The following is a 26,875-nucleotide window of genomic DNA, read 5'->3' as shown; positions in this document are numbered from 1 at the left end:
GGCTAGAAACAGGCTAGGCAGCGACTAAAGACATGTGAACGGGCGTGTTGGTTTTATGAGCATATGGCAGTGCGAGAATGACGGCTGAAGCGCCGAGATCTTTATTGGACACCCTGTTGCGATGAACCTCAGTGGCCTTGTTATCTTCCGCGATCAAGGAGAAATGCCTCAGCCTCACCGTGCACTTAAATAACTAATAAAGCGCGACGTGCGTATCTGTAGATAACGGGGCAACGTGGTACGATGGAAACCATGCGAATGTTATGGCACGTCATGTCGTTTTTATTGTCTCGTGGATTACCCGTGTATGAACCTCACATTCAATCTAATCGCAAAGCGTTTGCTATTATGTAGGCAACTTTGATTGACGAATTTCGATGTTTCGGCATTTTCGATGTTTGCCCAAAAGCTACTCAAACGATGAAGGCTTTGTGGTTTGGAAGAATCTGACCCCAAATCTGAACGGGGCCCTTGCGTTTACCAAATTTACTATATTTACTATATTAAACTATAATAAACTGTATTAACAATTGTTTAAGTTTTACTTTTTACTTTAAATTTCTTTAAAATTATTTTAATTGTCAGTTAATTGTCAGTTCTCACCAAAGAACACTAGTGCCCGGTAGCAACTGCACAGTGGCCTGAAATCCGTATGCAACAGACGGGTTAACATCTTCTGCACGTGGACTTTCTCGACCTTTCTTAAGATTTTTTGGAAGGTAGTGATTACAGAACATTCTTTGAATAAAACAAAAGTAGGAACTGGTCGGTCTTACACTTTTCATTGACCACGTTCACGTGACGTCATTTCACTTGACATTTCACACTGCATGAGGATTCAAGATTGCAAAGGCTGAATGAACATTCTAAATCACAAGTTAAGGGCATGACATATTGCTATTAATTTCAATGCAAAATATAAACAGACGGGTGTTCGGAACAGTCCCAATGAACATGAGCATGCATACTATTAGTCTTCAGGTGCCGTAGCCTATCGGATAAAATTTTTATTTTGAACTTAAATTTATAGCAAATCACGAGAGGTTGTATCCTAGTTGATGCTTGACTCTTTCAAACCACATGCGTAATCCACACAAGCGGTACTGCGATCTTCATTTTAAAAAAAACAATTTTTGCATTTATTTGTGGCAACGACTTATAAATGTATTGCGAACACCAGTGCAGAATCTTTAGTATTTCTCGTCAACAGTAACCAGCTCCGTGTGTATTTCTGCCTGAGCCTTGTTATTTCCGAGTTTCACACAAGAGTTAGCTCATCTAATTATGTCAAATGGACCAAGAATTGTCCGCTTCCGCACTCTCGGCTAAGTAGGATTCGTAAGACGCCTTTCCCTCATGTTGAGAAACGTGACATTTTGAATTGTGTCTAACAATGAATAAATCCAACACAGAGTAGCCTAGCTATTTTCGGTCGGTTTATACTGCATGGGAATTCTTGTGTTTCAGTAATGAGGGAATACTGAGTTGCACTGATTTAAAGCCTTCTTGTCTTTTTTTAAAAGTATGTCTATGTTTCATTCGCGTCAGCTGGCAACAAAAAGGTGTAGGGATAAGGCCAAACAGTTATTCTGCGGCAATGAGTTCAGCCAACAGCTCTCATGGACTAAAGGCCTCGACTTATAAATCTCCTTGATTGAGGTATTGTATAGATGACAACTCGTGCATATTAAACCAAGTTCCACATAACGTCAAACTAAAACTAAACCCATAACATGCGAAGCATATGTTTGGACAACTTTCGGGTAAACAGCGTACGTTGACCATCAAATCTTCATACTGACTTTGCGAGAGATCATATTGACTATCACTTCAATGCACGGATGTTGTTTGGGTCTAATGAAAACAACCAAAGATCCGGAGTTGCCCCGTGAATTACTGGAGAAAGGATGACAGCGATCAAAAATGATTCACCCATGTGGCTTCATCGGAGCCACACCCCCTTTTCAATGACCACGCCTCTGTTGGGTTTACACCACGCCTGCCCAGCATCCATCATCCAATGACAACAGCGCCCTGTCTCCCCGGCCAGTCCGCCGGAGTGTTAAAATCGCGGTTAACACTGGCAGCTGATTACAGGCATTTAAAGCTGATGACGATTACGAAGGCTTCAGTTACCGTAAATGCTGTTCAGACGCGTAGATGTTGTCAAATAAGGCGCTGGGCAAGACGTATTTTGAACGCTTTTCTGAGTGACGTTGGATAATACAAGGACATCTACGTTTCTGTTTCCACACAGCGCAGGTAAATGGGCATACAAATAACTATAGTAGGACAGAGGTATATGCAAAACTGATTAGGTGCACTCTACGTGGGTCATGACGAGGGGGAAAGCAATAGAAACAAAAGGAAAATAATATCGTGGGTAGTAGCACCTGGGAATAATAAGTAACTTAACAAACCATAATTATTCTCATCGGTCTGTATAAAACTTATGTCTTAAGATAAAATATACATATGACATGGAATTAAATACGTATACTTCAGTGGTTTCGTTAGATAATATTTTTAATTTACCGAGTCCAGCCTTGACCATAACAGTGTGTCCTTTCGCAGATTAATTTGCGCACAAGGACAGTTTACACTGGGCACAGTCTTCATGGACTTAAAACACAGTTAACACAGTTAACTCGCAGACAACGGAGCGGGGACGGAGAAACACTACAGCCGAATCCAGAGGACAATGTCCAGCACTACAAGACGAGGTACAGAATCTACCCACTTCACATTTTTACACATGGCGATTCTGTTCATCTCTCTCTCTTTCTCTCTCTCTCGCTCTCTGTGTTTGTGTGTGAGTGTGCGTACTGAACAAATTAATAAATAATATTCTCATTATAATGTAAATTATTCATGTTATAGGCTATACTTTGGTCGGTGATCAACCAGCATTTGTAAACACAAGTGCTACACATTTTCTTCTCCAAACTGAGTTTGGCGAGTCGTTAGTGATTGCTGAACCCTTCAAAAAGTGTTTGTTTCATAATTTCAGATGATGAACAAAAACAGTAATTATCGATTTTAATTGATGGTCAACGTTAAGGACAGATATTGAATCACCTTTGTCCGTAAAAGACCTGGCCAGACAAGCATAATTATAATTCGAAAAATGTAACGCAGGCTAGTGAATTCATCTGGTAATGGCTTTCCGTAAGCGCTTCATTGATTTCACACAGACCGAAAGGTTATATTTTACTCTTATGCCCCGAAGTACCGACTCATTAAACTTCTCTCTTCAATAACACTGATTATAATGGCCATCTAAAAATAAATAAATAAATTATTGCCAGCACGGGAGTTTTGCTATCCATTTTTTAATTGACATTGGTATGGATATTGCGATTTAGAGAAAACATCCGTCAGCTAGGTCTATACAGTTGCGTTGTTTTATTGTAATTAGAAGAGTAGGCTATATCTGAATTCTCATTTAAAATTCCGAGTCGATGCCATACGAGACGGTGCATAAAATAAAAACGACACAAGCCCAGGGAGCGAATATCACCAATAAATGATAAATTAAGATCTAGAGAACACATTTAAGTTTCGCTGATTCTGAATTGGAATTAGCAATATGTGAAATTTAATTAAATAATTTAACGGTGTGTTCTGTACGAATGGAACGAGAACAGTTTGTATGATATATGTAATTCAAAAACAAAATTGTCTTGTGATAGGCCTGATGCAAACGTGCGGTGTTTATATTGAAAAAGATAAATGTTCTGTTAACGGAAGATTGCAGCTCTGTCCACAAAATTTCACAATGTCGTTGAATGGTATTTAAAACTTCTAGCTAAAAAAACGCAAGACTTTTGGAACGGACAGATAGGCTATTCCAGAAATGTGGTTAAATTGTCAGTAACTTTCATTCAGTGTACAGGCCAGTCAATTTTCCTGACTGAAATGCAGCTTTTTTTCCTGGGCATTGTGTCACATTCCATCAACATGTCAGTGTAATGTTCGAAATTATCTAACAGACCTGTAATAAACGAATTGAACAAGGGGTCGCAATGAGAGACCAAGCTGTCGACTGAACACAAACAATACTGCGAGGTTCAACCCCCGAGGTTGAGAACAATTGCGCGCTAATTCTAATGTGGGTGGTAAATTTGTCAGGAAAGATGGTTTTACTATCTTTTCAGATTCTTCTGACAAAGAGCGTTTCCTGAGAGGCATGGCCTCTCCTGAAAGTTAATTGGTGGTTCGTTTTTTGGTAAATTGTGAAAGATCAGAAATAGATCTGTATCTGATGGTCTTTGTCACTTTAATTGCGACACTGATTGATCGACAGGGACGTCTCCATTTGGGTGTATGGTGTTACTTGTTTATGTTTTTAAGGCGAGCCATTTTCCCGTATATCTTCTCTTGTGACGCACACTAGCTATTCATTCACCTCTTCGTTGCATCGTAAGTAGGAAGTGACATTTTTGGGTACATTATCGGTACATGCAATTTTTTTTCTCGTATAAAAATAAGTTAGGCGACTAAATCAATTGTATAGGTGTATTTATGGAAACGATTTCTACGGATTCGATGAACAGGGAAACAGTGAACCAATTGTTTTAACTCGGTGCAATTCGGTGAAGAGACGCGAGAAGTAGTTTGAGCTGTAGGTTAAACGTGGGTGTAACTGCACGAAAAAAAAAGTTTCATTCTGACAGGTTATGATGCGTAATGTATTTTAAACAATCCTCACCATGAATGTCGGTACACTCTTGCATTAACTGGACTTACTAATAACTAAAATGTAGATATATATATATATATATATTATTCCATTGCTCACCATTGCTCTGATTTAAGATCATCGCATGCATTGACTCAGTCGTTCATTATTTAATTCTGTACCAAAGTAATGGGCTATTAACAGAATGGACTGGAATGCACAAATAATTTAAGATGCAGTTAATTCTAGCAGGCTACATATGAAGACGTGGTTCCAGAAGGCTAAAATGTTATGGATGGCTGGGCTACAGTAAATGGAATTTTAAATAAAAAAGTTACCAAGATATTTTGGCACAGAAAAAAAACAAAATGTTTAGTCAAACTTCGCTGATGAGGTCAATGAGCTCCCGACGCAACCTTTCAGTGCGAACCGATCAATTCAAATAGGCTATATGATTAGCCTGTATAAAATTCTGGCACATTTTCTTTCTGGTTTCCATAAAATCAGGTTATTGTAAATGCGGCAAAAAAAATAAATAAAAAATAAAAAATGACAAAGTGCAATAAATATATTATTAAACAATCCAAATAGGCCTACTGAACAGGCTAATACACTACAGTCAGGTATTTTTCCTAAAATATCGTCGACTTCGAAATCCTTAAGTAGCCTTATGTCAATCCAGCCCTCATTCAGCCCTCCAGCGTTTCAATTTTTCGTTTTTGAATGACAGTTCATATGTCATATAAGTAGCCTATGTTTCACAACATGTTGGCCTTTTCCAAAATCAACAAAACGCATTTTGTAAGGGAAATGCAAGGCTTGGCGCTGTAAAATTCGAAGTACAGAGCGCTGGCACAGCATCTGACTCCTCGTCACTCCGGTCACTCAGACAGTACAACGAGCCCGTCCTTTCCACAATATTATTTTTGCTTTGGCTGAAAAACGAAGCATGTCTGAGTTTACTTCGCAAAACAAAAACAAAACAACAACAAATAAATAATAATACATTTTTGAACCAGCCTACCAATTTCCATTCTGTACTCAGATAGTCACACTTTAACGTAATAATAATAAATTATATTCATTACTATTCGTAACATCAGTTATTAACAATAATAAGGACAACAAGAATACTTTTTTTTTTTTTTTTTACAAAGACTTCGAATTAGTTACAACTATAAATATAAGGTTATCACAAGTGCCAGGCAACTCGATGAGAACTGCACACTTCAAGCCGAAACGCAATGTAGGTACACAAACGTGATTTCGAATATATAAGGCCACCTTTTTTACGTGTATTTTGCTGACGGTTACTATTTATAGGTCAGGCCTACATAAAGTTCAAAGGCAACACCTCAGTTTGTCCTATCCCGCAACCGTTTTAATTTATAGCCAAAAGTCAATATTTTAATTAGGCTACTTCTTTTTCATATTCTATACGGTTCAATTTTCTCTGCGGAAGCGTGACTTTCACTGCTTTACATCGCCAAAGCATTCTAGTTTAAAATGAATGATATTTTTCTCGTATTGGGCTATTTATTCGTTGGAAGGGGCGGATAAACTATAGGGCTTCTGCCCACATTAATAAAATGTATTATTTGACAGTTTGGCGAGTCCGGAGAGTTCAACAGAACCAAAGCCTTCCTGAGTGACTGGGCACACATTAATTTCTCCGAAGGAATATTTAAAATAATCTGTATAGAATCAATTCCGGAGACTCAAATTGCTTTTAGATTTAGTGTTTAAGAGTGAAGCGAAGCGTGATATAGTCATTAAAATACTTCCTGAAAAGATGTAGGCTTATATTTATTAGTGATAGAACGGTACAACAGAGGAGTCGTTTGGTCCTTGATGTATTGGTGCAAACGTTTGCATTCACTCCCACGTGGTCTAAATGAACATCTCCTAAGCACGTTTTAGCTGGACCTATTCTAGTAGGCAGGGAGTGCACCCATCTCTGTCCGTTTCGCTCATACTGCAAAGTGGCTTTGTTTTCGCAAAACACGCAAATCTAAATGTCATGTGAAGTTTAATAAAAGCACTGGAAAAACTAAGCAGTTGTCAACACAGCACATGCAATGTAAGAAGTGCAGCTATCAGCTTATTAATAGTTACACCACAACTGTTATAACACCATATGTCACGCAACATAATAACAGGCTTCCACTGTGCTTGTGTGTGTGTGTGTCCGGACAGTCCGTGCATGGTTCTCGTCTGATGTGCAAATGAAGTAAAAGAAAATAAGAGAAGGAGGCGGGGAACGTGAAGAGAAGTAAATGAATGGGTTAAATTAAAAATCAGGATCCTCTTCAGGGAGTCACTGATGCAAACCGCGGAGACCCCTGGCAGTTCCGTGGTAATATAAAATAACCAATCCGGTTTCGGGTTATCAGATTTGAGTTTCCTTTCCACAGCGAGATAGAAAAAAAGCTTTCATTTACGCTTTAATTAATGCTGTATAAGAAATAGGCAACTCAATATGTATGAAATATTAGGCTATACAACAAAAGTCGGAGAGCTATTCTAGTTCGACGGTCAATGCCCAAACATTAGAGTCCACATAGCCATGTATGGATATCGCTGCAAGCAAGGTAAAAACTAAACCCATGCACGAGTTAATGGAAAGGTTGTGCAAGCTTTAGCTTTGGAAGAAGTAAATGATTTACACTGAGATTAATAAAAGTCAGGGCAGGCTCCTTATACGGTTCTTACCAGCCGACAAAGTTACAAGACTTAATTTAACACCGTTTAGAGCGAGGCACCGAAACCTGCTAGGCGCGAGGACAAACACGGAAAGCATGCAAGCGCACGCAAAAAAAAAAAAAAAAAGATACTAGATGATAAAAAGTCTGTCAGATTCAATTTACTCATCCAAGGTAAACAAGCAATAGCTTAACTAGACAGCAATGCACGTGTCAGAATAAACAGTGAAGCATATTTTAAAAAGTAACTCTTCAAATACACAGCTAAAAAAATCAATATATAGTTTTCAAGTGTCAGGCATTTCAAGAAATTGAAAGGCTCAGACGTTTCACTACAGTTCCAGCATGAACATGTAACCCACAAGAATAGAAATACATATATATCAGTTAAAATACATATACCCCCTTTATTTATTCAATACAAAATTAAATCTAGTCAGACACAAACGTACCAAAATCTACTGAAAAGTGCATTTTTAAGTTCAAATGTTAGGCCTATCTAAAATAATTCTGTGCACATTTGTGGACGAGGAAGTTCTAATAATTGTAATAAATCTGCAATTGTTCGGTGGCTTAGCAAGAATTAAATCCCGCTCTTTCCCGCCCAGTTAGACCGTGATTGAGTGTTTGCAATTGGGGTGGAGCATGCCGGGTTTTCGGGGTCAAATCGACGGAAGCAGGCTTACCTGCTGAAACCCCTCCTTCTGTGTTCCCATAGGAATCCAGGAAAACGGGATCTAGGGATCAGAGCCGGAAACGCGCAACTTGTAGAATGTGGAAGACATGCGCAGAGCTGTCTAGACCAGAGGCCGTCAAAATTCTCGCTAGATCCGACATGATTGGTCAGTTGCCTTACTTTTCACTTTTATAAAAATGCTTTTGGATGTTTTGCTTCTTTTTTTATTATTATTGCAGTTTATTACAGGTCTTGTAGATTCTCGCAGACAATTCTTGATGTTATATAAAAAATATTTATAACTGATAGCCTACAAAGCATATTAATTTGTTAGAAAAGATTAAGCATTTTCCACCAAAGTTTATGAAATATAGAAGAAAACACGAATTGTGCTTCAAGTTAATTCGTCAGGTCAAAGCCAATATCCTCTGAATCTAATGCCTTACATATTAAAATTAATAAACTGTGCTGTTCTTATATTCCCAAGCACCCACAATTCCAAACACTCAAGGAGACATTGGAAAGGGACTGGAAGTCTTATGTCTGTGTGGCTTGTGTGGATGGCTACTAGGCGGATGGCATGCACAGAAGAGCACCGCAAATATAGCAATGACATTATTTTGCATCACAGGTTATTCTCAGCTAAAATAAAACTGCCGCTGCCATCGAGACATCTGCCTTATGAACGCCATTAAATGGTCTGATTCCAGAACTTTCCCTGGGATTCACTGTCATACTCTCACCTGAACAAATAAATAAACTAAAAAAAGGTAGAGACGAGCTCTAAAGCGATTTTGAGATTCAGGTAATTATCTTAAGAAAAGAATCTTACAGCACGAGGACATTAACTTCATGGGAGTTACAACCATAAAATAATAAGATAATAGTCAACGCCTTAGCGCAACGTTTTAAATGGGGAACATTAAAGTAGGTTTTACAATGACCAGTGAAGCATAATTCTATATGTTCAAATTAAACATAGAAAATTCTCTATATCTGATGTACATCGAGGCTGAATGGAATATTAAAGATTAAATATAGCATATATATATATATACACAGGTAAGCTACATTTGGTTATTGTAAATGTATTCCCACTGAAATCTTAAATTTAGACCAATGACAGGATGATGTAATTGCAGTTGAGCTCTAGGCACGTGGCATATTTGGTGTCATTTTTTGTTTTGCTGCCCCTTTCTGCAGGCTTTAAGGCTGAGGGGAAGTGCCTATTCCCCCCGGTCCCCCCGCGGTGTCCCCCCCCCCGCAGTGTCCCGATGTGTGTCCCCCCCCCCACCCCTTTTCCGTGAGATTCATGTGTGTTCATCTCTCCCCCCCCCCCCAGGCCATGGGGGTCTTAACCAACTAGGCGGCATGTTTGTGAACGGACGGCCTCTCCCGGAGATGATCCGGCAGCGCATCGTGGACATGGCGCACCAGGGCATCCGCCCCTGCGACATCTCCCGCCAACTGAGGGTCAGCCACGGCTGCGTCAGCAAGATCCTGGGCCGGTGAGCGCGCCGCGAGCTCACACGCTACGCTACACGCTGCGTATACGCTACACACCACGCGCTGCGCACACGCTACACGCTACACTACGCGCTACACGCTGCGTATACACTACACACCACGCGCTGCGCACACGCTACATGCTACACTACGCGCTACACGCTGCGTATACACTACACACCACGCGCTGCGCACACGCTACACGCTACACTACGCGCTACACGCTGCGTATACACTACACACTATGCGCTGCGCACACGCTACATGCTGCACTACGCGCTACACGCTGCGTATACACTACACACCACGCGCTGCACACATGCTACACGTTACACACTGCGTACACTCTATACACCACTCGCTGCGCACACACTACACGCCATACCGTGTACCCGCTACACACCACACACCATGCACTGCGTACACACTACACACCATACCCTGTGTACGCACTACACACCACACCACACGCCACATGCTGTGCACGCGCTACGCACCACGCACTGCGTACACACAACATGCCACGCACTGTGATTCCCTATACACCACGCACACTGCACAAATCCGCTACACTGCAAACTAATGCACTGGTTTTTAAATGCACCGATATAAAAATCTATTTTTTCAAAAGAGATCTGGCCACAGTAATAAAGAGCAAATTCCCTGTACCGCACACTTGGATGTAGTATACATCCAGTGTACACTGCATACTCATATTATACTTACGCCATATTCACAAAGCACTGGCACACAGTAGAGCAAATCCACTGTTTATTAAACACAGGTACTGTACACCTCTCCATCTGCTCCTGAACACCAATGCTTTCAAATCAGTTTCAGAAGGAGAAAAGCAATCAATTAAAGGCTTTCTTTCCTTTCATCCCTCTCTCCGCTCCTCTTCCTCTCACTGTCTCTCTCACTCTCTCTCTGCCCCACTCTGTCTTTTTCTCTCCCTCCATCTCTCTCTCTCTCTCTGCCCCACTCTGTCTTTTTCTCTCCCTCCATCTCTCTCTCTCTCTGCAGGTATTATGAGACGGGTAGCATCAAGCCGGGGGTGATTGGCGGTTCCAAGCCCAAGGTGGCCACGCCCAAGGTGGTGGAGAAGATCGGGGAGTACAAGCGGCAGAACCCCACCATGTTCGCCTGGGAGATTCGAGACAGGCTGCTGGCGGAGGGGGTGTGCGACAGCGACACCGTGCCCAGCGTCAGCTCCATCAACAGGTACCGTGCCCCCGCCCAGCCATCCCAGCCCCACCCCGCCCTGTCCCAGCCCCACCCAGCCCAGCCCAGCTCCGCCCACCCTGTCCCAGCCCCACCCAGCCCAGCCCAGCCCCGCCCACCCTATCCCAGCCCCACCCAGCCCCCGCCCAGCCATCCCAGCCCCACCCCGCCCTGTCCACACCCATCAACAGCATGCAGCTAATGAGCCCACATTACACATTACTGCCAAATTCCACACAGCAAAATGTCCAGTGTTAATTCAACTCTAACAAGTGTTAATTCAGCTGTTAACATTCCAGAGTGGGAACAAATGTTATTTGTTAAGAGTTGGATTAACACTTGTTAGAGTTGAATTAACAGTACACATTTTTACTGTGTGACCAGAGGGTTGCAGGTTTGAATCCAGAGTGGGGCACACCTTTTGTAAAGTTGAGAAAGATGCAGACCCTGGAATGCCTCGGTTAATGTTGGACAGTATTAATGGACAATATAAGATTGATGCAAGATACAATTTTAGTCAAATGAAATTAAGTAATAGTGGCAGGTGCACATTACAGTGTTAAATCAACTCAGAGTAGAATTTACTCTGGTAGAGTGCATTTGATCTTAGTATTTTAACTGTGCGTCAGTGTGTGGAGTCAGAGTTGTGCAGCGGTATTAAAGATGTGTGGACAGATGAGTAAACGCTGACTGTGATCCTGGCCTCCCTGTCACAGGATCATCAGGACCAAAGTGCAGCAGCCGTTCAACCTGCCGCTGGAGGGGAAGGGCCTCAGTCCAGGACACGTGCTCAGTGAGTCCTCCCCACCACCGTCTCTCTCTCTCTGCCTCTCTCTGCATCTCTCCTTCTCTCTCTCTCTGTCTTTCTCTATGTCCCTCAGTGAGTCCCTCCCCACCACTGTCTCTTCGCCCCTCTCTCTCTCTCTTTCTCTCTCTCACCCAGCCTCTCTATGTCTCTCTCCTTCTGTCTCTCTCACTCTTTCTCTCTCTCTTCACCTCTCTATGCCTCTCTCCTTCTCTCTCTCTCTCTCCATCTCTCTATATGTCCCTCGGTGAGTCCCTCCCTGCTACTCTCCTTCTCGTATCTCTCTGTGTGTCTCTATTCTCACTCTGTCTCTCTCCTTCTCAGTTTGTCTGTCTTGTCTCTGTATCTCTCTCCTTCGCTCTCTCTTTGTCTCTCTCCGTCTCTCTCCTTCTGTCTCTCTCTCTCTGTCCTCCTCGGTGAGTCCCTCCCTGCTACTCTCCTTCTCTCCATATCTCTCTCTCTCTCTCTCTCTCTCCATCTCTCTCTCTCATTTAGGATGTGGTGATGTGAAACCCTCATGAAGGTCACTTTACAAAGTACCATTAAAAAAAGCTGACGGTTGGCAGTGGAGAACTTTGCATGGCGATGCAGCAGTCATTGCTTCTGTTTCAGAGTTAAATCCAGATGACATTTATGAACAGTTATTTACTGTAGACCTAGGAAAAAAAACTGCTTTTCCTTGGTTTTTGCAATGTTCAAAGTTTAAGCAATTGTTCTTTTACTGTTTGAGGGAACAAATCTGGTGGTTGTTTGGAGATGTTTTTTTGTTCCAAACTTTGGTTTATCATGAGTTACGGGTACTGTCAAAAGTGGAGAAATAAACGTCAACTTCTTAACTGCATCTCAGGCCAAGCGAAAATGGCAATTTACCCATCACCAGGAAAAACAGAATAGAGCGCATTCGGGAACGTGATGCAGTGCTTTTATTTTCAGGAATGTTACAATGGCACTTGATTTCAAATTCTACAGATGAACAAGTGATTTTGACAGATTCATTAATGTGTACGTTGAGGTGAAATGCATTGTTGGTATTGTGGTGCACCGTCCTTATTTTTTGATGTTTTCTGCAAGTTTGTTATGTTTTAAATTGTTATTTATCCATCAAAGCTGGTCTTATAATGTAAAGTGATTTATGGGTGCAAAGTTTTTATGAAGCTTAATAAAGGGTTGGCTAATAAAAGACCCTCAGCTAGGAGTCTCTCCATCTCCCCCTCTCATCTTCTCCATTGATCACTGCCAGTGCAGTTGGCGTTAGCCGAGAGCTCGGGAGATCAGTACGAGCGCCAGTCGCTCTGAATGATGAACAGAAGTGGAGAGCGCAGCTCTTACTCCAGAGTTCATGAGCTGCGAGGCCCAGTGAAGCGGAACCACAATACCCAGCACTCCCCTGGAGTACGATAGGGGATGGGGGCCGCTATAACGACAGGTCGATTGACAGTGCCTTCTCTCTCTCTCTCCCTCCCTCCTTCTCTCCCTCTCGCTCCCGCTCCCTCTCCCCCTCCCCCTCCCCCTCCCCCTCACCCTCACTCCCTCCCTCCCTCTCTCTCTCCCTCCCTCTCTCTCTCTCTCTCCCTCCCTCCTTCTCTCCCTCTCGCTCCCTCTCCCCTTCCCCCTCCCCCTCACCCCTCACTCCCTCCCTCCCTCCCTCCCTCCCTCTCTCTCTCTCCCTCCCTCCCTCTCTCTCTCTCTCCCTCCCTCCCTCCTTCTCTCCCTCTCGCTCCCTCTCCCCCTCCCCCTCACCCTCACTCCCTCCCTCCCTCCCTCTTTCTTTCTCTCTCTCTCTCTCTCTCCCTCTCCCTCTCCCTCCCTCCCTCCCTCTCCCTCTCTCTCTCTCTCTTCCTCCCTCTCTCTCTCTCTCTCCCTCCCTCCCTCTCTCTCTCTCTCAGTCCCCAGTTCGGCAGTCACCCCTCCAGAGTCTCCCCATTCGGACTCTCTGGGCTCCACGTACTCTATCAGTGGCCTGCTGGGGCTCCCACAGGCTGGAGCCGAGAGCAAGAGGAGCCACGACGACAGTGAGTAACCCCCCCCACCCCACCCCCCAGCACCTCCTGCCACCCCCAGCCCAACACCTAATCCCCTCCACCGCGCCCCAGCCCAACACCGCACCCCAGCACCCCCTGCACCCACCACCCCGAGCCAAATGCCCTCCCAGCCCAACACAACACTGCACCCCTCCACCTTGCCCCAGCCCAATGCCATGCCCCCCAACACCCCCAGTTGCACCCCTCCCAGCCTAACACAGCACCCCCAGCACAACATTGCGCCCCCCACACTCCAGCCCAACATCGTGCCCCCCCGCCCCGCATGCCCCTCCCAAACCCAACGCAGTGCCCCCTCCCCCCCACCACCACCCCTTCCAAGCCCAACACAGCACAGCCCGCTGCACCCCTCTGCCCCACCCCCACCCCACCCCCAGTTAATCACACAAGTCCTCCGCTGCCATTCTGCGGTTCGATTATGCGCCACGCTGCCATTCTGCCGGCCTCCGTTGGCACGGTCACGGGTTCGGTGCCCGAGCCGCGATACAGAACGGGACCCCGGCTTCCCTGCTCGCTTACGCACGCACAATCTCATAACCTTGGGCTGCCCGGAGCCCGCGCTGCACCCAGTGATTAAACCCCCCTTCTAAAATCCAAAACCAAGCACCTTCTCATCCGAAATTAAATCTTCCCTCTCTCTCTCTCTCCCCCACCCGCCCGCCCGCCGTTGCCAGGCGACCAGGAGAGCTGCCGGCACAGCATCGACTCGCAGGGCAGCGGGGGCGGCCCCAGGAAGCAGCTCCGCCCGGAGCACTTCCCCTCCCAGCACCTGGACTGCGGGTTCGAGCGCCCCCACTACCCCTCCGACGCCTTCGTCCCCCCCGGGAAGACCGAGCAGGTGCGCAACCGACTCCTCGCCCAGACGCTCAGGGCGCCTGCGACGTCTCCGTTTCAGCGTCCGCGCAAACTCACCTCCGACCGCTAAAAATCACAGCTTCTGCTCTACCATTACATTACATTTATCAGGCAGACGCTTTTATCCAAAGCAACGTACAATAAGTGAATACCGAAGGTCACTACAAAAACACAGGTCCGATAAGGTACAATACTAATTTTGTGATAGTTATTCATTGCCATGAACACATTAAGTTCAGTTCACAGAGTAAACATTACTCTGACCTAGCATATGCTAAGTCAAACTAGGAACCAAAACTCTACCAAAACCCACGAAGGGAGCATTTATACTGAGAAGTGAAGCTGTGTGATTTGAGCGAGCTCCACATGCTATGTTTAAGCAACAACTAGAATTCATTGTTTGTATTTGAGTATCATACGCTCAAGGTCACTAGCTAGTATCCCCAAATTGAGAACTTACGCATATTTTATGTGTGTACTGTCCAATTCCATTATGCACTTCGCACAGAACTTTAAACTGACTGTGCGTAATCTGTATAAATTCTTGTAAATTAAAACTGTAGTACAGAAACAGAAACTACAGTCTGACCCACAATGCACCTCTTTCTTGCTCATCCTCAGGCTCTGTATTCTCTCTCGCTCATCAACGGAACCCTGGAAGAGGGGAAAGTCGGCCTCTCAGCATCGAGCGCCGCCATTGGTCGGAACCTGACCGCGCACCAGGGCTACGCTGTAGTGACCGGTAAGGGGACACAAAAAAAAAAAAGACTGAAGGGCCAAATTTGGTTTGGGGCGCCTAGCAACATATCCAAGAGTCAGGGGACTTACTGAGAGATAAAACAGTGGTGCTTCTGAAATGTTCGGCAGAAGCATTTGGTGAAGTAAAAAATAAACTCATTAGAAGCCATCAATCACACACTTGGATCCTGTGCGCTTTTAATACTTTATTAAATCATACATATTTACAGATCACTAATCTACACTGCCAAACATTTCAACATTTATTTACTTCACTTACAAAATACTCATGCCATGTTCTGAACTGAGCCTTAGACCATCCCTCTAGTCCCTCCTGTTTAAATTTGTGCTTAGCATTGCCATACTTAAGAATGTTCTGTAAATGATAAAATATTAACCAGGTCAGAGATGACAGTCACACCCCAAATACAAATTCCGCTGAGCCTGCAAACTCCACAGACCCAAGAACACGGCGATATCCCAAGATGCATTTCTTTGTGTGCGGTGCCAGTGTGCCGTCAATAAAAGAGAAGTAAATGAGGGCCCCAGAAAAGGAAGCTATGATAGCAGTCTGTCTGTGTGTCTGTGTGTCTGTCTGTCTGACTGACTGACTGACTGTGCGTCTCTGTGTGTCTGTCTGTCTGTCTGTCTGACTGACTGACTGTGTGTCTCTGTCTGTCTGTCTGACTGACTGACTGACTGTGTGTCTCTGTCTGTCTGACTGACTGACTGACTGTGTGTCTCTGTCTGTCTGTCTGTCTGACTGACTGTGTGTCTCTGTCTGTCTGTGTGTCTGTCTGTCTGACTGACTGACTGACTGAGTGTCTCTGTCTGTCTGTCTGTCTGTCTGTCTGACTGACTGACTGACTGACTGTGTGCACTGTCTGTCTATGTCTGTCTATGTCTTTGTTTCTGTCTGTCTGTCTTTCCTTCTGTACTCCCGTGTACCAGCAAGGGAGAGCATTTATTTATTTGTACAGCACTTTTCAAAAAATGTATACAGCGCTTTTTACAGTGACTCTGTCAGAAACACGCTTTACAGAGAAAACAAAGGAAAGGAAACCTGGGGGGAAAAACCAGGCCCGAACCCCCCAAAAAGGGAGGGTAAATAAAACTCCCCGGTGGGCATAAAGAAACTCAAACGATGGCAAGATGTTTCGGGAGGAACCCGGCCACAGAGGGGGAGCCCGTCCTCCGCTGGCCAGCCCGGTGTAATAGTTAAAAATCAGGAAGAGTGGATGGTATGAATGCCGTGAGGAATCTGTCAGACTCAGAACTTCCGCTTTTTTTCCGTCCATCACAACAGTATGAGGAGCAGGCAGCAGCCAGACGAGGGGGCCGCAAACCTTCTTTTCTGGGATTATATGGAACGCTCCTTCCTTTGATATTTCGTTTTGTCGAAGGAACGCGTGTTCCGTTTACCATCTTTAACAGCCTCTTCGCTGTCTAACACCTCACTGTGAATGGCCCTCGTGTTCATGTCACAGAAGCGTCATTAGCGTCATCAAGCCAATTAGACCTTAGGGGCGGGTTAAGAGTCATCTGCGATTAGCCCATCAATACCTTTCCCACAGTGTAACCCCAGAATCCATTCTCCACAGTTTGTTTTGCCAGCTCTAATCAGAGTCTGCTTTGATAAATGTACAGCTCTGCATGACTTTTCTTTTTTTTTTTGTCTCATTTCCTCACTCACTCTCCCCCTCACACGGTCCCCTCAGACCCCCACAGGCCCCTCCCACTTTGTCTGAAACAGGAACTGTCCCCCGAGGCGACTAGCTCCAGCCCCTCCCCAAACGTGGCGCCAAACCCCGCCTTCCTGGAGCTGCAGCCAATCCCGGCCCCTGCCCCTATCGGTGGCGGCTGCGGGGGCTCCTCCCATTTCTCGCATGCCTTCAACTCATTCTCCCATCATGCTCCTGTCTACGGGCAGTTCACCAGCCAGCCAATCTTAGCAGGTAACCCCATCATTGGAACAACCTCATTGCCATGGTTAATCTTCTTTTCCTTTGATTCCATTAGAGCAGTAAGCACATCCTCAGAATCATCGTAACCTTTGCCTCTAAACTGCCACTGACCGCTTATAGTAAGGCAACTGCTTGATCCAACAAAATAACAGACTACAGTTAATTATCTTGGAGAAATCTTTGCAGTCTTCGCAGGCCGCCAGTGATGATGTAGACCCAATGCTTAACAGACAGAAATGATGCCCAAGCAGTACGTTTAACTAATGACAAAAGAAGCTTCTCCTGTCTGCACTGATATCATACAGTAAAAAGCACTGTCTGCACAATTTAGCGTCGGTGCCGACCGCGCTTCTTTACGGTTGGAGGCCTGTGAGGCCATTGGTTCATAGCACCTGTCTGTCACTTTAGGGCGGGACATGGTGAGCTCCACCCTCCCCGGATACCCCCCACACATCCCCTCCAGTGGCCAGACGGGTTACTCCTCTGCCGCCATCACCGGCATGGTGACAGGTAAGGGCCCGAATTCTCCCGCGTGGTTTTACTCCAGAACACCAAAAAAAACCACATTTAGAATCATCACAGTCTCCACAATTTTTTTAAAATGATGAATGCACTTGGCAGCATTTAAGCATTGTGTAGTTTATTTTCCTGTTTCAAGCGTAGCATTTTTTTTTTTGGTTTTTACCAAATACCACCATCACAATGACAGGGGGTGACTCATCACACCTTGAAAATGTTATTATTAATATTGAATCGCTGAACTGCATTATATGTACCCCTGGATTATATGGGCGTTATACGGACGTAGACGGCGTAAATGTATTTGGCGCTCTTCTCAGCAGCGTTGCTGGAAGTGTAAGGCAGGTAACTGAGCGTTCAGTGTGATTAACACTTCTGTGCGTGCGCCTCTGTCATGCAGTGTAACAGGCGTTAAACACAGTCCAGCCGGTCCTGACGGGTATACGATTTAATAAGACGGGTTTGCAAACGTCTCTCTCTCTCTCTCTCTCTCACCGCCGTAAAGTTAAACAGCCAAACTGATGCCCGGGACTGGGCTAATTAGGGATCTCAATTAGGCCGTCTTTATTCCGACTCGTTTAAATAAATCTGCTTAATCTAGCAGTGATCGGGTTTGTGGAGGACGCACTTTGCCCAGCCTGCTGGACGATGAAGAAGCGCATTAACAACACCGTAGAATAACACCACATAATCAACACCACAGAACCACACCACACAATGACACAAACTAAGCCATCCCCACAGAATAAATCCACAGACAACAAGCGTGATAATTAGTTCTTAATATTTTTGATAATAATAATAATAATGATAATAATAATAACAGAAGGGAAGGGGGGAAGAAAAGGGGGAGAAGAGGGAGAGCAGAAAAGACGCTCTGAAGGAGAGGAGTGTGATTAACGGGAGGGAGAGGCGGGTTAATGGCTAGCCCACTCCACCGCTAGCTGTGCGCCGGGAATAAGGGCCCTGGGGGGTACAAAGCACCAGCTGGGGGGTTCCGCCCTGCTGCCCCCCGCCTCACTGCGCGCACCACGCGTCTCCATAGGGACCGGGTGGGGGGGGGGGGGGTGTGGGGGGGGGGCCTGGTGAAAGGACAGCTGGGGGTGGCAGTGAGCTCTGGCCCTGGAGAGGGGGGTGGGGAGGAGGGGGGCGTGATGTGCCTCTTCTCTTTTTTTATTTGAAGTCTGCCCTTCCAAGCGCGAAATGAGAGGCTCTGATTTATCATTTTTTCTGGTGGGCCGGTTGTGGGGAAGCACTCATACACAATTACTTCCCGGGGGGGGGGGGGGGGGGGAGGGGGAGGGCGCCCGCGGGTGAGGCACGGATTCAATCCCCCCCCCCCCCTCGTAATTACCAATTAAATACTGGAATGTTTAAAAAAAAGAACGGGAGGGGACACCATGAACGGATGAGAGAGGAAGTGGGGAGAGGGGCAGAGAGGACAGTGCAGAATGGGTGGGGGTGGGGGTGGGGGTGGGGGGGGCGGTGGAGCTAAAGAGAGAAACTGGGACTGACTAAAGCACCAATGAGCCGTGAGGTCCCCCCCCTCCCCCCATCCCCCTCCCCCTCCTCCTCCCCCGCACCCCTCCTCCCTTCCCACCTGGACCGCGGTCGGATTAATGGTTCACCAGTTGGCTAACCCGTCGGTGAAGCGCACGTCTAGTCTGGACACACCCCTCAGGACTGCCGCGCGGTCCGAGGGTGTCCAGATGCACAGATAAATCCCCATTCGTTCATTCGCCATATTCACCGTCTAACGAATGTCAGGAAGGGTCATGCGGGTGTGTATCAGATTTTTTACCTGCGTAGGTGTGGTTTACGTGTGCGTTAACACCAAGGTGTATGGTTGAGTTTGTGTGTGTAAGACATGGATGTGTGTGTGTGTGTGTGTGTAAGATGTGTGTGGAAGACACTATTGTGTGTGTGTGTGTGTGTGTGTGTGTGTGTGTGTGTGTGTGTTTTAGACAATAATGTATGTGTGCATCTGTGTGTGTTTTAGACACTAATGTATGTGTGAGTGTGTGTGTGTGTGTGTAAGATCCTAATGTGTGTGTGTGTGTGTGTGTGTGTGTGTGTGTGTGGAAGACACTAATGTGTGTGTGTTTCTGTGTGTGTGTGTGTGTTTTAGACAGTAATGTGTGTGTGCATGTGTGTGTGTAAGACACTAAGGAATGTATGTGTGTGTAAGAAACTAATGAATGTATGTGTGAGTGTGTGTGTGTATGTAAGACACTGATGTGTGTTTGTGTGTGTGTGTGTGTGTGTGTAAGACATGGATGTGTGTGTTTGTGTGTGTAAGACATGAATGTGTGTATGTGTGTGTGTGTGTGTGTGTGTGTGTGTAAGACACTAATATGTAAGTATCTGTTTCTGTCTCCAGGAGCAGATTACTCTGGTCAGGCCTACACACCATACAGTGAAGCTTGGAGGTTCAGCAACTCCAGTATCCTGGGTGAGTTCAGTCTGGACACCAGTGCCAAAAAAAAAATCTGCTTTGAAGAAACCCAGCCAGATCTGGGTGAATCATGTCTGAATGACTGACACTGAAAATCATGAGTGGATTTACTACACATATTCATGCAGCAAGAAACGCAAAGTGCTTGAAACACTATAGCAGACTCCCAGGTCACGCAAGCCCACACAACTCTAAACACTAAATAATGGAACACTGGCCACAAGCTTCCGTCACATGACTCCTGTACTAGGAAATGACTCCGCCCCTGGAAACCAGTCGTTAGGGGCAGGATTCCATGGAGCCAACAAGCAAAATAACATTCCACGTCCAGAGCTATGTACTGAAATCACTGGGGTCATGGGTCATATTGTCCAGCACTACTTGACTTATCACCATTACATCATTATTACATCACAGTATGATCCAAACACATGCAGCCTGTAGGTTCTTAAACACCTTATACGCAGTCTTTTTTCTAGTCACTTTGTGGGGCATCTTAATTCCTGCTGTAATCCTAAAAGTTTTGTGTTGCCATTAAAGAAAACACAGTGGCACAGACCTTGGAGCAGCTGAATCTCAACCCATATACCAACCACCCCCCCCCCCCCCAGGTGGCTAAGGGTTCGATTCCCCTCAATCATACTTCCTGTACTGTGATCTCATCTCTATCTGTAACTCACCCTGCCTTCTTCCCGTCTGAATAAGGTGTTAAAAAACATAAGGAGGCTGAACTGTCTCTGTCACATGGGAGGCCCGTCTCCAGGGAAGCAGTTGCGCGTGGTGGACTAACAAGCGCCTCTCTGTCTCCCTCTGCAGGCTCACCCTATTACTACAACTCGGCCTCACGGACCGCTCCCTCCTCAGCCACGGCCTACGACCACCTTTAGTAACTGCGGAAACGCCCCACCCTGACAGGGGGGACAGACCCGGAGGTTTTCCGGCTAAGGGTACGATCACGGAGCGAGTGCGAAAGTCTGCCGCTGTTTACCCGCCATTTTGTCAGAGAGGTAGCGGGAGAGGGAAGAAGCCGTCGCCGGGACCACAAGAGGTGCCAGAGCGCGAGAGCTCGTTCGGAGGCCAAACCCCGGCTGAAGGTCGACGGACGGCAGTCCTCGCGTCACCTCCCCAATTTTTATTAGCCTGCACAATATATCCCCTTAGGTCTTTACCGCGCCTCGTCCTGAAACCCGTTCACCGAGGCGCTCCCGCCAGGTAACCTGAGGTGAAGCGCCTCGCTCGTTTCCACCCGGCGGCCATTTCCCACCTGGCGTTTTTTTAAGAGCGACTTTCAAACCCCCGAAACCATAACTCCGCTCCGCACCGCCGCGCGGCTGACTCTCTCTCTCTTAAGTGCCGTCCGGGCGGCCAAAGCCCTCGACGCGGCATTGCAGAGCCGGCTTTACTGCGGCCGCCCAAGGCAACGGGGATGACGGCCGCTTAAATCACGGAGGGATTCATTCAAGCTGCAGCGCGCAGCCCGGCTGCATCCCTGCTGACTGAAACGGTCTCCATCCCTCGACGGACGGCGATCGGCGGCGGCCATCTTGGCTCTGCTGTCACTATGGTTTTTTTTTTTGTTTCCCCCAAAGACGCTGGCCAAGAACCTGTCGCTTGTGACTCAGTGTGACTCAGTTAAACTCTTCATTCGTTGCAGCAGCGGAAGGACGTCTCAGCGCAGGAGAAGCAAGCCTAAAAGTGGGCAGCAGATCTGCATACGGCAGAGGGACTGTAAAAGCCCACACCCCCGATAATGATCCCCCTCAGACACTTCGCCACGCGGGGGGTGTGTAACTCCGCCCCCCGCAGTCACAGCGGGAGTTTTGGAGTTACGGAGGATTACAAGCTGTTCCCCCAGCAATCCCCCGCCTCGCCAGCCAATGCCTCTGCTCCAGGGGCGAGAGTCGAACCCCTTCCAGCGGCAAACGGAAACTAAAGCTGGGGAATGATTACGTTCTCTTGGCCGTCTGTCAATAAAGTGAGCGTCCCCATCCCTGCGTGTGTGTGTGTGTACGTGTGTGTGTGTGTGTGTGTGTGTGTAAGTGTGTGTGTGTGTGCGTGCGTGTAAGTGTGTGTGTTTTCTCTACAGTTTTCTGGTACATTCAGGCGACTACTGCGGGAGCCAGTAGTGAGAAATCTGCATGCTATAAAGTCAACATTCACCCCTTGACTCCGTCAAAATGAATTTCATACTTTAAGTTGCCGATAAAACCACCACCGTTACACGTTGTATTTGCACAGCAGAAGGCCCTGGGCGACTGACATTTCGACGCTCGCTGAAGCAGTTCCAAGTTAAAAGACTTTCGCTGCCCCGCCCGGGACTCAAACCCGCAATCCCTCGGGGACAAAGCCAACCTTTCTAACCGCTAAACCGCCCAGTGCGACGGCAAATATCATTTTCGGATTCTGACACGCCACTTCCTCGCTAAAGTATATTAAGTACAAATAGTACGAGAACAGAACAAAAGACTGAGCAAAAGAAGAGCGAGGATGATCGGTGTGTGGGCGCTACAGACACAATCGCTGCTGCAGTTTCGTTTCTGGTCTGAATCTACAGTGTTAATGTTCACTGTGGGAACTGCTACCATAACAGAATCTGTGCTCACACACACGCACGTTTTCCCTTCGCAGAATTCAAGGAGGCCCATGACTTGTGTTAAAAGTGCATTATTTTTTTGGCAATATGTACAGCATACAGTGTAAACGGCAAATAACGTTTGGGAGAGATAAGCAATTTTACTTACAAGGATGACCTTTTAGCTAGGCAAGGTGGTGACAAATGAGACAAATATGCAAAAAAAAAAAAAAACAAGTAAAGGTTATTTTTTAACAAAACAACCACCTCTTTCTAAGGCTGTTCTGGATTCAGTGTCATGCAATTTTGTTTTGTTAAAAAAACAATGGCACCATTGTTTTTCTTATATTGTTATTAATATTATTGAGAATGTAAATATGCTATTTCTAAGAAATATTTTAATTAAATAAAGCATGTCAAAAGTGAAAAGGTTCCGTTTCCGTATGTTTATTCAATATAATTAAATTGCTTGACAACAGGAAGTGTTGTTTGCAGCATATTTTCTAATGCAAATGATATATTCTGTAAGCTATATTTGGGATTTCCCATTTAAACGTGTCTTATGTGGGGGGGCGGGTCATCGATTCAAAAAACACTCCAGGAGGTTCAAAGAGGCCTTGTCCACAATACACAACATCCAAATACTGCATTGCAATTAAACACCGTATCGACTTGGGATTACTTACATTCGGACCGAATTCCCACATGATCCTCCTTTTTGGTTTTGACTAAGGATGTGGACACATTTTGTGAAGTCCAGAAAAATAAGACCTTTTCCACAAGCCTAACCCGGCGTATTGCATTGCAGGTTCCCAACAGTATGTAGGGACCCAGCTTAAGGACGCACAACAGGTACTGAATTTGAAAATAAGAGAGAAACAAAACTTGACCGATTGTTGGGGTGCGTTTGGCGTGAGCCTCAGAACCGCTCAACATTCCGAGCTCTCAGGAGCGATTGTGACGTCATGGAAATTCAACGGAAATCCGTCACGTTGACCTGAATTTCAATTTGGGACGACAGCAGACTGTTTAATCAAAATGGCGAGTCCTAACTCGATATTGACTTAGCCTGTATTTATAATCTTAATAAAAACAGCAAGTAAACGAATATCTATATTAAACGCTCGGATCAGTTTATACCAATATCACGTTTGTCGTTCAAATGAACACATGCTGAAGCCGTAGCCAATAGGCTACAATTTTTTTTGAAGTCCCGTTTACTGCAAATTGGCCTAAATTCGCAGATGGTAATCCACTAAGATAGCTTTTCAAATAAACTTTGAGATATATTTCACCCATAATTTTGTGAGTGTAAGGGGGGATAGTTTTTTTTTTTTGGAACTTTTTTTTTTTTTTTAAGTTTCGGGGCTGAAAGGGCGAATTCCTCTCGCCTTGACTAATAAAGCGCCTTTGCCGTAACCTGTGGCTTTTTGTACCATATTGGAAACCTATTCTTATTCTCATCTGAGCCATAGTAGCCTATAGTATAGGTACTGTGACTTGCCGCGAGGCCCCGACGGTCCTCGGCAGAGCCTTGTCACGAGCGCATAGCCTAATGGAGATGACAAATTTCGATCGGTGACCAAATTTCAGCGCGCATTATTTTGCGTCAGAGAAAAAATCTGCATTTTTTTCAGTTTTACATTTGTAGATTTAAAAGTAACGTTACACGTGGAGGAATACTGGTATTGAGTTTATTCGCAGTCTACCTATTGCATTCTACACAAACCACGCACGCGTTCATACCGCAGAAATTGTGTCTCGCACTCAGTGCGAGTCGTATGGATTCGCAAAACATTATGTTGTACCCGTTTATACTAAGCAAAAAACAAAAACAAAACAATGCAGGTATAAACATGAAATTATTTTACCAATAAAATTCTGACACCAGCCGCATACTACTTCCCCACTATCACTGCTGCTAAAACTACTACTAGGCTACTACTACGCAAAAAGCAGCTGCGGCACTGTAATGTTGCACATTTCTCGCAAGTCAGCGATTTAACAGAAGAGGACAAAATCAATGATCCTGAAAACACGCGCATCTGTTTAATTTCCTTTTTTATTTTCTGCATCATGTAGTTTTATTTGCAATTATTTCCCCCCTCTTCGCGGCCTCATTATTGTGGCGCCGTAACGAGGCCATGGTTCGACGATGCCGGGGCCCACCTGGAACTACCAGTTGAAGCGCGTGCCTTGATTTATGGCCTCTCTGCTGGAGAAACCGCCGTGACGAAACGGAAAAAAACGTTATGATGTTTTAAACAGAGTCGAGGAAAAAAAAGAAAAAAAAAACTAAGACGATTTAAAAAAGCTAAAATCCAGGGAAGTTACCCAGTAATTTAGTTACACGGGGTATAGGCTAATGGCCGACACCCTGTTGGGACTATAGCTACATTAAATGCAAGTGTAATTTATACACTTTATATACTAAATACAAATATAGCTTCTCTCTCTCTCTCTCTCTCACACACACACACACAGCACAGTTCACATTTGCTTTACCTGAATTCAATCAGATAACTGAAGCGAAATACCCTATAGTATCTTCAATGATATATTTCACTTTTGATTCATTTCAGTTAACGATGCCTTTAATGATGGCTTTCATACGAATTCAATGGCTTTCATATTTGGAGTGACAAATGATACAAGATTTACAGTTATTAATAAATTCTTACGCTGAGTAAAATATTGCATTGAAGAGTGTCGAATTAAAACTCAACTCAAAGAATCTAGATGGATCAAATGTTCAGTTTCAATTATAGTACACCGAATCAACTGAAATACTATTTAGAAAATTGTTCGTTAGCGCAGTGCCTGCAATGCTTTATTGAATACGTTATTTTATGTAAGCCGAGCTTGAGATCCTGCAGGAAAAAAAGTTTAAGTGTGTTAATTTTCTACCATAATACAAATGTCTTGGATGACAAAATATATTACAGTGAAAATACTTTCAAAATTTTATTAATTTTATTTTAATTGAATGTCCTGGTAGGTTTCAGCATAATAGCATGATTCTTCATATGGTTCTTGGGATTAAGGTCAAACACTCATGTTCCATATATGGGACAAAAATGACTTGTCTGGTCTTAAGAGGATATAAAGGACAACAAATAAAAAATTATGGCGCACGTTATGAACACGCGCACCCAGCGCTAAATAGGCAACACGAGATTAGACAGTTTATTTCACAATGCGAAAAAGTTTGCTCATTATTAATTAGACATAACGCGAGTGTTTGCTTGTTATTTGTAATCATCAGACAGCATCTTAACATGCACGTTTCCTCGAAGAAAAGGGTAATTTATGTTAACGGTCCAACTTCCTCTTCGTGCTACTGAAACTGCTTCTAATTTATTACACTTAATCAGCCAAAGGACTTTGATGAAATTGGATGCCCAACAGTCCACAAAAATGTGTTAAGCCATCCGATAAAGATGAAGGCAGGCAAGAGTAATCTTAATATAAAACAACCCAAGCAGTTCAAATGTACCGGTTTGCAAATGCAACCAATATTGAGAACGCGTAACGAGTTTTACTAGCAGTCTGTCGTTGCAATTGAACCAAAAATTAACATATAGAAATACGCACAAAATACAGAGGGATCTGGTATCCACGGAATAAAATCTAAACTAAGGAAGCCAGTTATAGAAGTCTCTGATAAATTAGCTGAACCAAACCCCGTTTCCTTATCTGTAGGCCTATTTAAGAACTTGATTCAGAACGGAGTTCCTGTTTTTAGATTGCGACAGAAAAAAAATTACCCAATCTACCCAATGCATTGTTCACAGCCATTTACGCAGACAGGTGTCTGGGGAAACTACAGACAAAGAGAATAAGGCGAATTATATCCAGGTGTCACGCATCTCAGTTAAGTTCCTTAGTTTGGTAGTACAGGGGTCGTGAAGAAGTAACAGGGGGTCTTCAACAAATTGAAAAATACTTAATTTACGTTTATGCGTTCAATAAATTAGATTATTTGGATTTTAAAATAAATTTCAAATTAAATCTAGTCTGCCTGACCCATTCTTGTCCCATACTGTAGTCGTAATCATTAGATATTTAGAGTACTAAAAAGCAAGATTTTTGGAATACAGATACAATATAGTCTACAGACACACAGTGACAGCACCAATTAA

General features: G+C 44.8%; 1 protein-coding gene across 4 annotated transcripts; it reads left to right on the top strand.

The window, feature by feature from the left end:
- The first annotated feature begins 2,092 nt into the window (after positions 1-2,092).
- pax8 (paired box 8) lies at positions 2,093-22,967 on the top strand. Of its 4 annotated transcripts, none has more exons than XM_035390626.1 (13): positions 2,093-2,262; positions 2,575-2,723; positions 8,102-8,225; positions 9,426-9,567; positions 10,589-10,786; positions 11,503-11,579; positions 13,478-13,603; positions 14,305-14,468; positions 15,107-15,227; positions 16,942-17,178; positions 17,596-17,697; positions 20,087-20,158; positions 20,978-22,967. In XM_035390626.1, the coding sequence occupies exons 3-13, from the start codon at positions 8,156-8,158 to the stop codon at positions 21,046-21,048; spliced, it is 1,380 nt and encodes a 459-aa protein (XP_035246517.1). In that variant the 5' UTR covers positions 2,093-2,262; positions 2,575-2,723; positions 8,102-8,155; the 3' UTR covers positions 21,049-22,967. The 4 variants fall into 4 exon arrangements, with proteins under 4 accessions (XP_035246517.1, XP_035246516.1, XP_035246519.1 ...); XM_035390625.1 differs by having other exon boundaries at positions 9,402-9,567; XM_035390628.1 differs by lacking the exon at positions 8,102-8,225.
- Positions 22,968-26,875: the final 3,908 nt, after the last annotated feature.

The sequence above is a fragment of the Anguilla anguilla genome, chromosome 14, assembly GCF_013347855.1.
Source record: "Anguilla anguilla isolate fAngAng1 chromosome 14, fAngAng1.pri, whole genome shotgun sequence".
Classification (NCBI taxonomy): domain Eukaryota; kingdom Metazoa; phylum Chordata; class Actinopteri; order Anguilliformes; family Anguillidae; genus Anguilla; species Anguilla anguilla.
Note: the sequence above shows the minus strand (reverse complement) of the source record. Positions and strands in the feature narration are given on the sequence as shown.